The sequence below is a fragment of the Hyperoodon ampullatus genome (assembly GCF_949752795.1).
Source record: "Hyperoodon ampullatus genome assembly, chromosome: 1".
Taxonomy (NCBI): domain Eukaryota; kingdom Metazoa; phylum Chordata; class Mammalia; order Artiodactyla; family Ziphiidae; genus Hyperoodon; species Hyperoodon ampullatus.
In genome coordinates this window covers 94,761,960-94,776,571 of record NC_136914.1, presented here as the reverse complement: position 1 = coordinate 94,776,571, position 14,612 = coordinate 94,761,960, and the positions used below count along the sequence as shown (strand labels likewise).

The window sequence follows — 14,612 nt, the reverse complement described above, 5'->3', positions numbered from 1 at the left end:
ATAGAGAAACTTCAGATGACTTAAGGAGTTTAAAAATATCTACCCATTTCTCTACTGAAGGATAAAGTTCAATCAGAAACTAGATAAATGGGATTAAGGATCACACAGGTTTAGAACTGTATTTTCATCTTTACCTGAAAAGTTTTTCTACCAAAGGTAAACACTCCACTGTCAGAGTCTGGCGGTATCCCAACTGATCCAATCTTTTCCTAACATTAATATATTTTCTTTCTGCAGCTGTAGTCATCTTGTCTTCCAAACTAGTTTTATTCATTTCCAAAAATTAAAATCCTAAAAGAAAAGAATGAAACATCGTCATTCTATTATCAGCTATTATTATTGTTTCACATTAAGAAGAAAATAATCTTTTAATATGAAGCAATTATTCTTTGTTTCTTTTCAGGAAGGCAGTCTTCTGGAATATTTAGATTGATTTAAATCCAATGTTTATGATATTCATGTTGCTGCATTAAAATAAACATCTCCTCATAAACCTACACGGAAAAGTTAAAACAGGGACTTCCCTGGTGGTGCAGTCGTTAAGAATCCGTCTGCCAATGCAGGGCCCATGGGTACGAGCCCTGGTCCAGGAAGATCCCACATGCCGCGGAGCAACTAAACCCCTGTGCCACAACTACTGAGCCCACGCGCCACAACTACTGAAGCCTGTATGCCTAGAGCCCGTGCTTTGCAACAAACAGAAACCACCGCAAGGAGAAGCCCGCGCACCACAACGAAGAGTAGCCCCCACTTGCTGCAACTAGAGAAAGCCCGTGCGCAGCAACGAAGACCCAATGCAGCCAAAAAGAAATAAATAATTTTTTTAAAAAAAAGTTAAAACAATAAAGATTCTAGGAAAAAAAAAAAATTTCCCAAGCCTGAGACAGGCAGAGAATACTTAGAAAAGCCTCTTTTAACAGCACTAAATACAAAGGAAAAACTTGATAAATTGGATTTCTTTAAATTAAAAAGTCTGCTCATCAAAATATGCCCTTTTATATGACAAACAAAAACAAAAGAGTAGGAGAAAAATATTCATAATATCTAACAAAGGATTTGTATATGGGATACAGAAAGAACTCTTACAATTCAATAATAAAGACAACCCAATTAGAAAATGGGTTAAGATTTGCAAAAGATATCTGAATGGGAATAATCATATGAAAAGTTGCTTAATACCATTAGACATCAGGGAAATTGAAACCATAATGAGATACAATTATGCCCATACTAGAATGGCTAAAATTAAAGGTACAATACCAAATGTCGTCAAGGACTTGGAGTAACAGGAATCTTCACATTGTTGATAGGAGTGTAAAATCTCTGTGGAAAAAGCCTGGTAGCTTCTTATAAAGTTAAACATACTTCTATCCTATGACTCTCTAATTCTATTCCAAGGTATTTACTCAAGGAAATGAAAATAAGCATCTACAAAGAGACTCTACAAGAATATTTGAAGCAGCTTTATTCATAATAGCCCCATACTGGAAACAACCTATTTATCCATCAATAGAGGAACGGTAAGTTACATAAGATACATATACTGTATGATTCCATTTATATGAAGTTCAAGAACAGGCAAAATTAAACTATATGCACAGAAATTAGAACAGCAGTGGCCTAGGGCTATGGGGGTGCGGGTGGAGCCTGACTGGTAGGGTTACAAGGGAACTTTCTGGGGTAATGTAAATATTGTGTTGATGGGGACAGACATCACACCAGTGTATACATTTATCAAAGCTTTTCAAACAGCACACTTAAGATCTGTGCATTTCACCATGTAAATTTTACTTAGATTAGAAAAAAAAAAAGACACAAATGCATAAGTATCTCTGTACGTGTTTTTATCCTTGTCTTTTTAAATATTTATGAATATATTATCTATCAACCTGCCCTAAAATGGAGTCATCCAAAGATCACTTCTTTAGAAAAATGTGCTCTTTTCTAACTTGGCCAGGTAAATATGGTCCTAATACTCATATTTCTAAACCAAATAAAAACTTTGTTTCACATCTCTACTGTTCACAATTTATAAAACATGCAAGTATATGAATACATGCAAAATTTGATCCTCACAACTACCCTGTGAGGGAGACAGGGTGAAGGACACCCTCCCTGTTCAAAGATGAGGTAAGGCTGCCTCAAGAGAGTAACTTTTGGGACTTCCCTGGTGACGCAGTGGTTAAGAATCCGCCTGCCAATGCAGGGGACACAGGTTCGAGCCCCAGTCCAGGAAGATCCCACATGACGCAGAGCAACGAAGCCCGCACGCCACAACTACTGACCCTACGAGCCACAACTACTGAGCCCGTGCACCTAGAGCTCGTGCTCCGCAACAAGAGAAGCCCACGCACCACAACAAAGAGCAGCCCCCGCTCCGCAACTAGAGAAAGCCCGCGCGCAGCAATGAAGATCCAAGGCAGCCAATAAATAAATAAATAGAGAGTAACTATTTTCCCAAACCACAAGGCCACGAAGTAGGTGGGCATTCAGGTCCCCTGGGTCCTGATCCAGCACTCTGGTTTCTGTACTATGCTGCCTCAACTTACCAAATCATTCCTAAATTAGTACCTCTCCTTGATTACTCCTTTCTACAAATCTTTCCTTCTCCACACTCTTGCTAGCCTTTTCATTGAATGGCGTCCCCATTCTATACTAGGTTCTTTCTAGGTTCCTTCCACAAGAGGGACCTGACTGATGCAGGGTGCTCTAGAAAAAGTCCTGGAGACATCAGAAATGCACCTGTCAAATCAAGAACTAGTAGGGCCTCAACATTCAAACGTGTCTCCATTTTGTCTGGTACCCACTTTGGTTACCCAGAAATAATACTTCCTCACATCCTTCTGAGAGAGAGGGAGAATATGAATATGAATCAAAAAATCATCCACACACAGGACAGATGAAAAAGATTAAAATCCTCCCAACAAGGACAAAAAACACGTATTAGGCCTTCCCCACCCATAGGCTGCTGTCCTCCACCACCACCCCAATCTCCATTATCCAAACACTGTGGCTATACTGAAAACTGCTAGCAAAACTACATAAAAGGTAAGGTTGGGAGGTCCTCCACGCATACGTGTTTAGAACCAGCCACTTGCTTAACTCTGGGGGGTTGACGTCTGAAAGCCAGTACATCTTATTTTTACAAAAATATCCTGTGCGTACATATGCACAGGGGCCAAACAAAACAAAACAAAACAAACCCCAAAACCAACCTTAACTGAGTTTACCTCGGGAATCCTCACTCATTTCAGAGGGTGGAAGCAAGAGGGGATGTTTACTAAGGTGCCGGACAAGGGTTAATAGACGACTCTCGTCCTACGCTTTTGGGCACTTTTGTTTTTACAAAGAGCCTGTATGATTCTTATACGAAAAGAGCATTTTAACTTTTAAATCAACCCATCAGTCAGTAGGAGGCGGGTCCGCGGGGGCCGCACAGACGCTCGCGGCGAGAGGGGTAGGAGGAAACAGGGGGCTCCCGAGGCCCCAGGCCGACCTCCGGGCCGCAGCTCCGCAGTCGGGTGTTGAAGGGAAGGGGTGTCAGCAGCGGGGCGGCGGGGAGTCTCCGCGCCCCGTCCGCCAGCCCGCCCGGGCCCCACTTCCTCCCGAGGCCGCGCGGCCTCCCTCCCGGCAGCGCCCCGGCCCGGCCCGCCGGGACCGCCCGGGAGGCGGAGGCACCGCCCAGCCCGGCCCTCCCACCCCGCGCCGCGCTCACTCGCAGCCCCGGCCGCTGCTCCCTCCGCCTGCGGTCGCATTCTCCTTCGCGCCTCGCCTCCCTTGCTGGCTCCTTCCGCCACAGACACCGGTTCCGGCCCCAGGACAGTTTGAAAATGGCGCGGAGAGACTATCTGGGCCGGCGCGGAGGAGGCGCCGCGGTTGCCTCGGTAACGGGAGCGGCACTCGTTTCGCCAGGCGCGGCGGGGACGCGCCCGACAGCGATGGCGGCGCTAGGCCCGGCCCGGAAACGCAACGGCCCGCACGGCGCGAGGCCGCGGCACCCCCTAGCGGCCGGCGAACCTCGAACCTCAGCGGGCGCCAGAGACGGTGTCATCCTCTCCGTCGTGTGCCTTAACCTTCTGGACGCGGGGTTAAAACCCTGCCCAACCCTGGTCCCTGCTGCGGATTAGCCTTCACCCGCTAAGGGGACGCCTACTCACCACGTAAACTCCAGCTTAAATAGCCAGTTGTCTGTGCAACTTTCCCTGAGAACCACCCACACCCATGTCCCCGATGTGTAGACCCTTATATTATATTCATCCCATTATGATGAGTATAATATCACTATGTTTTGATCCAGTGAGTTATAACTCATCCCGTCAAAATGTAATTATTTGTTTATATGTCTCTCCCTGCCTCCTCCAATTTTGAATTCCTTGAGTCAAGATTATTTTACTCAGCTAGTTTCTCTGGCACCGACCACAGTAAACATTTGTGAATGAAATTACATTTAAATCAACTGCTCATATATAGAAAACAATCCTAGAATTCCATTTCTCACGTGAAAACTTCTAGATGATCAGAGAGGAGCTCATTTCCTCCTTTCTATTTACTACTCTCCCAAGTAGGACTTCCATTCTGAAAATGTACCTAATCTTTGGGTATCACCTAACTGCTCTGTGGGTTGTGAATACTTTGTACCCATTCATATATTGCTCTAACCGTTTTCACTGTGTGTGCCTTGTCTGTTTTCCCACGTGCTTTAATAAGTTGTTTTATGAATTGTGGGGCAATCCTGTTGGGGCCACTCTCAAAACTGATAACTGGGGGGATGGAGAGCCAGAAGCAGAGAGAAAAAAAAATAACCTTTCACTGAAAGTGCGCTTACAAACCAAAAACAATGAAGAAATCTAATGCTAATGTTGGCTAATAGCCAACAAAGTAAAACATCAAAACATGAATTCTCTCTAGATGAAATGAAAGAGTCTGATGAAGCCTTTAAAATGAATATGTGTAAGGTGATCTAGATCGAAATTTCTCGACATTGACACTTTTGACATTTTGGGCTGAATAATTCTTTGTTTTAGAGGGCTTGTCCTGTGTATTGTAGAATGTTTAATAACATTCTTGGCTTCTACCCACTAGATGCCAGTAGCATCCCCCAAGTTGTGACAACCAAAAGTCTCTCCAGACATTGCCAGCTGTCCCTTGGGAGGATAAATCACTCCTGGTTGAGAACCACTGGTCTAGATAGATGGAAGGAATAACAACCATTAGAAAGAACAGGAATTGTTAAATGAAACAAGAACAGATGCATATGAAAGGGAGTCAATCAGAAAAATTGGAAATTAAAAATACAGTCATCAAATTTTTTTTTTACATTACATGGGATGAACTGTAGATTAGATATAGTGAAAAGAATTAGAAAATTTACCTAGAACCTAGTGCAAAGAAATATATTTAGAAAGCAATTAAGAAATATAAATAATAGGGCTTCCCTGGTGGCACAGTGGTTGAGAGTCCGCCTGCCGATGCAGGGGACATGGGTTCGTGCCCCGGTCTGGGAAGATCCTACATGCCGTGGAGCGGCTGGGCCCGTGAGCCATGGCCGCTGGGCCTGCGTGTCCGGAGCCTGTGCTCCACAACGGGAGAGGCCACAGCAGTGGCAGGGCCACGTACCACAAAAAAAAAAAAAAAAAAAGAAATACAAATAATAGCTTGAGAGACTCAAAGAAGGCCCCAGAGCTAGGAAAGGCAGATGCCCCCCGCAAAGGTGTCCACACCCCAATTTCTGGAACCTATGAATATGTTATATTACATGGCAAGAGGGATTTTGCAGATATAATTAAGGTCGTTAAAGGCCTTGAAACCGGGAGATTGTCCTGGATATTCCAGGTGGGCCCAATGCAGTTGCACAAACCCTTAAAAACAGACAAGTGTGAGCAGGACTTGACGGCTGTTGGGGGTTTGAAGATGGAGGGTGCAGTGTGATGAGGAATGCGGGGATCCTAGGACAGCTGAGGGAGGCTAAGAGCCCACAGAGAATCATGAACCTCAGCCGTCCAGGAACAAGGAACGGAATTCCTGCCAACAACCTAAGTGAATGTGGAAGCAGATTTCCTCCTTTATTCTCTTACCTTGAGATAAAAGCCAGGCTACTGACTCTTTGATTTTGGCAGCAGGGCCTACCTAGACTTCTGACCTACAGAACTATGAGATAATCAATTTGTATTGTCTTAAGCTGCTATGTTTATGGTGACTTGTTACAGTAGGAAGAGAAAAACTAATTCAGCAAAGAAGCAATGTTTGAAGAGATAATCGCTGAGAATTTTCCAGAACTGAATCAAGGTACAAATCTTGAGATAAAAATTTTGTATCATTCTAATTAAAGATGGCAGATTAAATGTACACATTAGCTTCAGCCTTCCTCTCGCCCTCCCTCCCTCCTTCATCCTTTTAAAATGACAGTAAAGGTACTTTCATTAATTAATTAATTTATTTTTGGCTGTGTTGGGTCTTCGTTGCTGCACATGGGCTTTCTCTATTGGCGGCGAGTGGGGGCTACTCTTTGTTGCGGTGTGCAAGCTTCTCATTGCGGTCGGAGCATGGGCTCTAGGTGCGCGGGCTTCAGTAGTTGTTGCACACGGGCTCAGCAGTTGTGGTGCATGAGCTCAGTTGCTCTGCGGCATGTGAGATCTTCCTAGACCAGGGCTCGAACCCGTGTCCCCGGCATTGGCAGGTGGATTCTTATTTATTTATTTATTTATTTATTTATTTATTTATTTATTGGCTGCATTGGGTCTTCGTTGCTGTGCGCTGGCTTTCTCTAGTTGCAGCGAGTGTGGGCTACTCTTCGTTGTGGTGTGCGGGCTTCTCATTGCAGTGGTTTCTCTTGTGGAGCATGGGCTCTAGGCACATGGGCTTCAGTAGTTGTGGCACGTGGGCTCAGTCATTGTGGCTCTTGGGCTCTAGAGCGCAGGCTCAGTAGTTGTGGCGCATGGGCTTAGTTGCTCCGTGGCATGTGGGTCTTCCTGGACCAGGGATCGAACCCTTGTCCCCTTCATTGGCAGGTGGATTCTTAACCACTGTGCCACCAGGGAAGTCCAAAAGTACTTTTTAAAAGGCTTTAGAACCAAGAGAATAGTGGAGGAGACAAGATCAGTAAAATCTGGGGACTGGCAAGCAGTTGGACAGCAGAAAACAGACTTCTCAGCCTTGAAAAATCTGAATCCCAAACAGCAGTGGTAAAAGCTAAGAAGTAAGCTAACTACTCTGCAGAAACCCCAAAGACCCAGGAACTGGTAATATCAGGTAGCCCTGAGGGGGCTAACAGCAGCAGAGTTGCTCTGGGTAGTTTCCTACTGTCTTGCTCTGTAGGCAATCTAGAGCTAGTTCCATGTAGTTCCACCTTCATCAGGAGTAGATGCTTTGCCCCCTCACCTTCATTACTTCATTACAGGTCCCCCAGCAGGATGGATCAGTTGCAGGCTGAGCAAACTCTGTGGGTACAGACAGGAATTATTCATGCTGGCCATCAGCAAGCTATTTGCTGGCTGCTATCAATGTGGGGTACTCTCCAGATAGTAATGAGAAAGACAACTTGAGAAAGCTCCTAGACACAGTGATATACATGCACAGACTAACCTGTCTCCCAGAAGCTCCTTGGCACTTGCTTGTTCAGTGTGTGGGGCTGTGGAAGGCAGGGATTTCCTAGGTTCTGGGCTTTGATATTGATTCTATTAAGTCCATCTGATCCCTCTCCTACTTTTACTCCCTGTATTAGTTTCCTCCGCTGACATTATAAGTGATCACAAACTGGGTGGCTTACCGCAACAGAAACGTAACCTCTCACAGTTCTGGAGGCCAGAAGTCCATGTGTGTCTTTTATAAAGGCACTTATCATTGGATTTAGGGCCCACCCAGATAATCCAGATGATCTCTTCATCTCAAGGTCCTTAGCTTTTCACATCTGCTAAGATCATTTTTCCAAATAAGGTAACATTTGCTGGTTATGGGGATTAGGGTGTAGACATGTCTCTTGGGGGGGCTACCATTCAACCCACCACACTCCCCTAGTTTTTGACATTTTTATTTAGCCTGGGTGAGCAGAAAGACAAAAGACCATGTCATGTATCCTACAGAGCCTCACACTTGCGTAAGGTTTTTCATCTTTTGTTTCCTTTCTTTCTTCCTCCCTCACTCCCTCCCTTTCTGTTTCACTTAAAAGCTGGGAATTTTCCATATTTGCTTATTTGTTTAGCTATGGCTGAGGTGGGAGAGGGATGGAGACGGCTGTCCAGGTAAAAGTGAAGAATTCAGCGAAGTGTAAAAGCATTATTCTGTCAGTGCTGTATAGTGAAATAGAGCAGCCCAGCAAAATAGGAGATAGCATCTCATTGGAAGTGAGATTATAAAGCCAGACTATAGGGCAAATATCACATATTATCAAATACATATTTTTAAACACTAGATCACATTCAGAGTGACTAGATGCTGAGTTTCCAAGAAGCAAAACGAAATTGCATCTGACTGAGTGAACAGCAGAATCTCATCTTGCATCTCAATTTCCCCTGGGGAGCATAAAATAAAATAGTGGGTAAAGCTGACTAGATTATTCAAATTGTGTTTTTCCTTTCTTCCTATTTTTATAAATCTTGGCTGAGAGCATTTTGCTGAATTTAAACGAGTGCTTTGTGTTAGAACTTTATATATTGTTATGGGTTGAATTGTGTCCTCCCCAAAATTCATATATTGAAGTCCTAACCCCCTCAGAATGTGACCTTATTTGGAAATTGGGTCATTGCAGATATAATTGATTAAGATGAATTCATATTGGTGTAGGATGGGCCCCTAATCCAATATGCCTGTTGTCCTTATAAAAAGAACACACTATGTAAAGAGAAAGAGACACATACAGAGAAAAGACAGTATGAAGACAGGGAGAATGCTGTCTACAAGGAATGCTGAATATTGCCAACAAACCACCACAAGTTAGGAGAGCAGCATGAAGCAGATCCTTCCTCACAGCCCTCAGAAGGAACCAGCCCTGCCAACACATTTATCTCAGATTTCTAGCCTCCAGACAATAAATTTCTGTTGTTTGAGCCACACAATTTGTGCTACTTTGTTACTGCAGTCTTAGCACACTGATACAAATATGTTTAACTACCAGTTGATGGCACAGAATAAGTGTCTCAGGAATTCATAAAAGAAAAAAAATCCTTTGAGGAAAAGAGCAACCAAAAGTTCATGGATCAGATGGAACTTGGAGTTGAACCTTGAAACAATTAGAACTTAGATGTATAGAGAAGAGGAACAGACCACTTCCAAGCCCTCTCTTTGTGGCTGTTGGCAGCATGGCTTAGTTTCTTCCCATGTGGGTCTCTCTGTAGGGCAGCAGGAGTGTCCTCACACCATGGCAGCTGGCTTTCCCCCAAGTGAGTGATCCCAGAGAGAGAGAGGTCAAGGAGGAATCTGCACTGCCTTTTATGATGGTCTCCGAAAGCACCCACAGTCACTTCTTCCATTTTCATCATCATCGTCACCATCATCATCGCCATCATCATCATCATCATCATCATCACCTCATCATCATCACATCATCAGTATTCCATGGTAGCAAGCCACTAAGCCAGCCTATACTCAAGAGGAGGGGAATTATACCCCACCTACTGAATGGAGCAGTGTCAAACAATTTGTGGATATATCTTAAAACCATCACATTCTCAATAGAGGATGAAACCAGGTCAACAGGGGTAGGTTTAAACCAGATGATACACTGAGAGATATGTTGGTACATCTGCCTGACTGCCAGCAGCCCGAAGATGCTTATTTGCTAGTCCTTGGCTTGGTGTCCCTGAGACTCAATTATTTGCTGTCTCCCTTAGAAGGAATTGACAAAGAAAGTCAATTGGATCCTTCTAGCTGAGCCACTAAAGCTGATTTAATTGGAGTAAGGATTTGTCAAGCAAAGGGAGCAAATGTGAATTAGATATTAGGTTACTGGGCTGAAGAAAAGTTCACAGTTCAGATTCAGGGTGAAATAGATGATAGTATCTGGAAGTCAGGTCCCCACCAGAATCAATGCTGTGTACTTAATCCCACCAACCACACTAGCTTAAACAGACTTGAGCAGGCTCTCCCATCCAAGAAGCCACTTCTCAATAAAGTAGGGAACATCTGGGAATTAGAAATGTCTGTCTGTGCTTGACTGCTCCTTTAAATCCAGTGTGCAGGTTAACTCTATGGGGTCCCCTTGTCCTGGGCTTCCTGGTGGAAATGTGTTCTTGAAGAGAACCAGTCCTGTCTTCACCCTCAAGAGAAACTTATATGAGGCTTGTCAGTTCAACACATTCTTAGTGAATGTCTACTGTATTTCTGGCACCCATGACCAACCAGGTTTTTAGAGATTTCAGACATCTTCAAGGTGCAAATTTCTGTTTAGATTTATGCTCTGCCTCTTCCTACCATATTCTTATCTATAGCCTTGCTTACTTTAGACTATACTTGAATAAGAAGCATTGCTGCTGAGGCAGCTTATTCAAAAAAAAAAAAAAAAAGTACTTCTTCCACAAGTCAGGAGCTCATCTTTAAAGCACCTTTAAATAAATTTTGTTTTTCCTTCTGATTTTGAGATGGAGTCAAAATAGATGGTCTTTTATTTATTTATTTATTTTAACTGTTTGGGTTACCAGCTTTTTGGGACTCTCAGAATTTACTATCTCAGTTCAAACATTTCCATTAGAATGCAGCCTGCTAGCACTGTTTACAACAGCCAAGACATGGAAGCAACCTAAATGTCTATTGACAAATGAATGGATAAAGAAGATGTGGTACATATATACAATAGAATATTACTCAGCCATTAAAAAGAATGAAATAATGCCATTTGCAGTCACATGGATGGACCTAGAGATTGTCATACTGAGTGAAGTAAGTCAGACAGAGAAAGAAAAATATTGTATGATATTGCTTATATGCAGAATCTAAAAAAAAAAGATACAAATGAACATATTTACAAAACAGAAACAGACTCACAGACATAGAAAACTTATAGTTACCAAAGGGGAGGGTGCGGGGATAAATTGGGGGTATAGGATTAATAAATGCACACTACCATATATAAAATAAACAAGGATTTACTGTATAGCACAGGGAACTATATTAAATATCTTGTAACAAACTATAATGGAAAAGAATCAAAAATATAGATACATATATATGTATAACCGTATCACTTTGCTGTACACCTGAAACTAACACAATATTGTAAATCAACTATATTTCAATTAAAAAACAAAACAAAAACTCTCCCCCTGCCACCTTTCTAAGAGTGGGAGGCTGGCAGAGAGGAGCTGAAATGCTTGATAGTCATTTGGCCACACTGAAATTTCCAAAGGGAGCACTTGCTAGTGCTTGAAACCAAAATCCCTGGACACTTCAAACTTAGAGAATCCCATGAATCTAGCACAGAATATCCATTCTTGCTCCAACGTACCCACTTACTCTCTATCTTAATGTTAAAACAAAACAAAACAAAACGAAACCTCTAGCCCAGACCAAGGGTAATTTTACAGGAAACCAGAAGAGCTGGGGAGGGACACTGTAGAGATAAGGGGCAAGCAGTGTGGTGAGCCATCCTGCACCCATTGTCTGTATCCAAGTCACAGAGGACTGGGAGGCAGTGCCTCTCCTTCACCTGAAGATGGAGCCCATCTCTTTCCACCTGGGTGAGAAGACCCTCTGCTTCCCCAGGGATCAATCCGAAAGGTGTCCTGCAGAGCCTAGAGGACACTCTCATTTGCAGGTGTCCATTTAAAGCATCTTTTAAATATTTTATATAAACACCTTTTCCTGTCTTAGTGCCACCAGTGGCCCAGTTCCATCCATTCTGAATGGAAAAGCAAAGACTGCCAGTACTTTCCTTGGTCTTCTCTTCATCTCTGTTGATCTGGAAGTTCCCCTGCCTGTCCCATTCATCTCTCTGTTGTGGATGGATAGCAGAGGGCACCAGGCAGTCCTGTGTGACTCCTCCATGATCAGTTTTTTTGTGTCTCGTTTTTGTAACTGTCCTTCCGAACCAGCAGGTGTTTGGAAATTAGGGAAAAAATTAAATTCTCACCAGTGGTTGCTGTTATAGTTAAATCAATAAAGATCTTGAGTATTAAAAAAAGAAGAGCAGGAGAGAGAGATTTGGAGAGGGGAGAAAAGGAGGCGAGGAGATAACATGATGAGAAAGATACTTATGGGGAAGATGATTGCTTCAGTAATAACAAAGGCAGCAAACTGATGGGGACAAGGACAAGCAGAGTGGCATAGAGACAACACTGGAAACGAAAAGTGATATCGGGGGGTGGGTGGTGATGGTGGGATGAATTGGGAGATTGGGACTGACATATATACACTAATATGTATAAAATAGATAACTATTAAGAACCTGCTGTATAAATAAATAAATAAAATAAAATTGAAAAAATTTAAAAAGACATGAAAATGAGCACTGAATAAAAAAAAAAGTGATATCAAAAGACTAACACAGTCACCGAATGTTAGATTTCACAGCTTGAATTTTATCCAGTATATAATGGAGAATTACTGAACATCTTTTAAACTGGACAATTGCACGATGAAATTAGTTTGGGGAAGGTTAATTTGGGTAGTAGAAGGATGGAATGGTGAATGGTGCAGAAAGCAATATTATCTAGGACAAGAGATTATTTTAACGATGAGATAAAGGCCTGAGGGAAATGTGAGAAATATTACAAAGGAAGAATGGGCAGGGCATAGTGAGGGGCCAGCCTCTAGAAGAGAAGGAGTGGAAGGAATCCAGGTAAATGTCAAGGTTTTGAGTCTCAGAGACTGAAGAATGTGCTGTCGTGCAGACCCCTGGGTATATAATCAGGAGGCCATCTTGAAGTGTGCTGGGGCAGGAAGGGGACAAGGGGTGGATGGTAAGCGTGGCCTGTAAGATAAGGGGCTTGAGGTGATATTGCTGAAGTGTCTTGGGGTGGCATTATAGGAGAGATGTTTGGTCTTTTTCCTCAGTCCTGGAACAGAACATCTAAAGTCCTTGGAAATTCCTGAGTGACAAGGGTGAGAGGTACATCTTTTGTTCTAATGAGATGACTCTCAACAGGGCCCTGGGTAGCTTCAGGATGGGGCTGGTCACCAGAAAGACCAAGCCTTGATTAGAAGGAATTTTCAGCCCCACCCACAATCTCTAAAGAGGACAGAGGGACTGGAGCTTGAGTTAATCACCAATGGCCAATGACTTAAACAATCATGCTTACCTACCAGAACTCTGTAAAAACCCTAAACAATGGGAATCAGAAAGCTTCCAGGTGGGTAAACACATCAGGTGCTTGGAAGGTGGAGCACCTGGTGAGGACTCGGAAGCTCTGTGCCCCTTCCCCGCTTCCTTGCCCTGGGCATCTCTTCCATTTGGCTGCTCCTGAATTGTATCCTTTTTAATAAACTGGTAATAGTAAGTAAAGTGTCTTCCTGGGTTCTGTTCTAGTAAATTATCTAACCTGAGAGGGGGTTATGGGAATATCCAATGTATAGCTGGTCAGTCAGAAATATGGGAGGCCTGGGACTTGTGACTGGCATCTGAAATAGGGACAGTCTTGTGGGACTGAGCCCTTAACCTGTGGGGTCTCTACTAACACAGTAGTACGTAGTTAGTGTCAGAAATGAATTGAATTCTGGGGACTTCCCTGGTGGTCCAGTGGTAAAGCATCTGCCTTCCAACGTAGGGGACACGGGTTCAGTCCCTAGTCGGGGAACTAAGATCCCACATGCTGCGAGACAACTAAGCCTGCATGCCACAACTATTGAGCTTGCGTGCCCTGGAGCCCGCGCGCCACAACTAGAGAAGAGAAAACCCACACGCTACATCTAGGGAGAAGCCCGCATGCCACAGCCCAAGGGCCGCAGTGAAGAGACCGCGTGCTGTAATGGAAGATCCTGTATGCCTCAGTGAGGATCCCGCGTGCCACAACTAAGACCTGCATCAGCCAAAAAAATAAGGAAAATAAAAAATAAATAAATATTAAAAAAAAAAAAAATGAAGTGGGGGCTTCCCTGGTGGCGCAGTGGTTGAGAGTCCGCCTTCCGATGCGGGGGACACGGGTTCGTACCCCGGTCCGGGAAGATCCCACATGCCGCGGAGCAGCGGGGCCCGTGAGCCATGGCCGCTGGGCCTGCGCCTCCGGAGCCTGAGCTCCGCAACGGGAGAGGCCACAACAGTGAGAGGCCCGCGTACCTCAAAAAAAAAAAAAAAAAAAATGAAGTGAATTGAATTCTGGACCAGTTGGTGTCCAAGAGAGTTGTAGAAGTGGTTTTGGAAAAGACACCATGTATTTTGGTGTCAGGAGGAAAAAACCCTCTCATTTGGTGTTTAAAGTGTTGTGAGTAAAGAAAATTCACCAGGAAACAGCTGGGTGTATGCAGATAACATCTAGGAGAAACTGAGAGATAACTTGAGGTTCCTTTTTCAGGTTTCTGCTCTGTATATTCAAAACATATTCTGTGTATCTGGATGTTGCTAACTCACTCTACTGTAGTCACAGATTATCCTGTTTCCCCTTTTAGACTGTGAGCTCCTGACAGTACACAGAAGACTAATGTGTTCTTTTTTGTGCCTATAACCCAGGCAGAGTGTCTGGCACTTAACA

At 43.6% G+C, this 14,612-nt stretch overlaps 1 protein-coding gene across 1 annotated transcript in view; it reads right to left on the bottom strand.

Annotated features, from left to right (window-relative positions):
- The window catches only part of CEP135 (centrosomal protein 135), a gene marked incomplete at its 5' end in the record, with an annotated part of 73,896 nt that extends 73,622 nt beyond the window's left edge, over positions 1–274 (bottom strand). Inside the window, one exon of the mRNA XM_079701544.1 lies at positions 135–274. Within this exon, the coding sequence (XP_079557670.1) occupies positions 135–274 (140 nt within the window). The remainder of the gene's footprint in view (positions 1–134) is intronic.
- Positions 275–14,612: the final 14,338 nt, after the last annotated feature.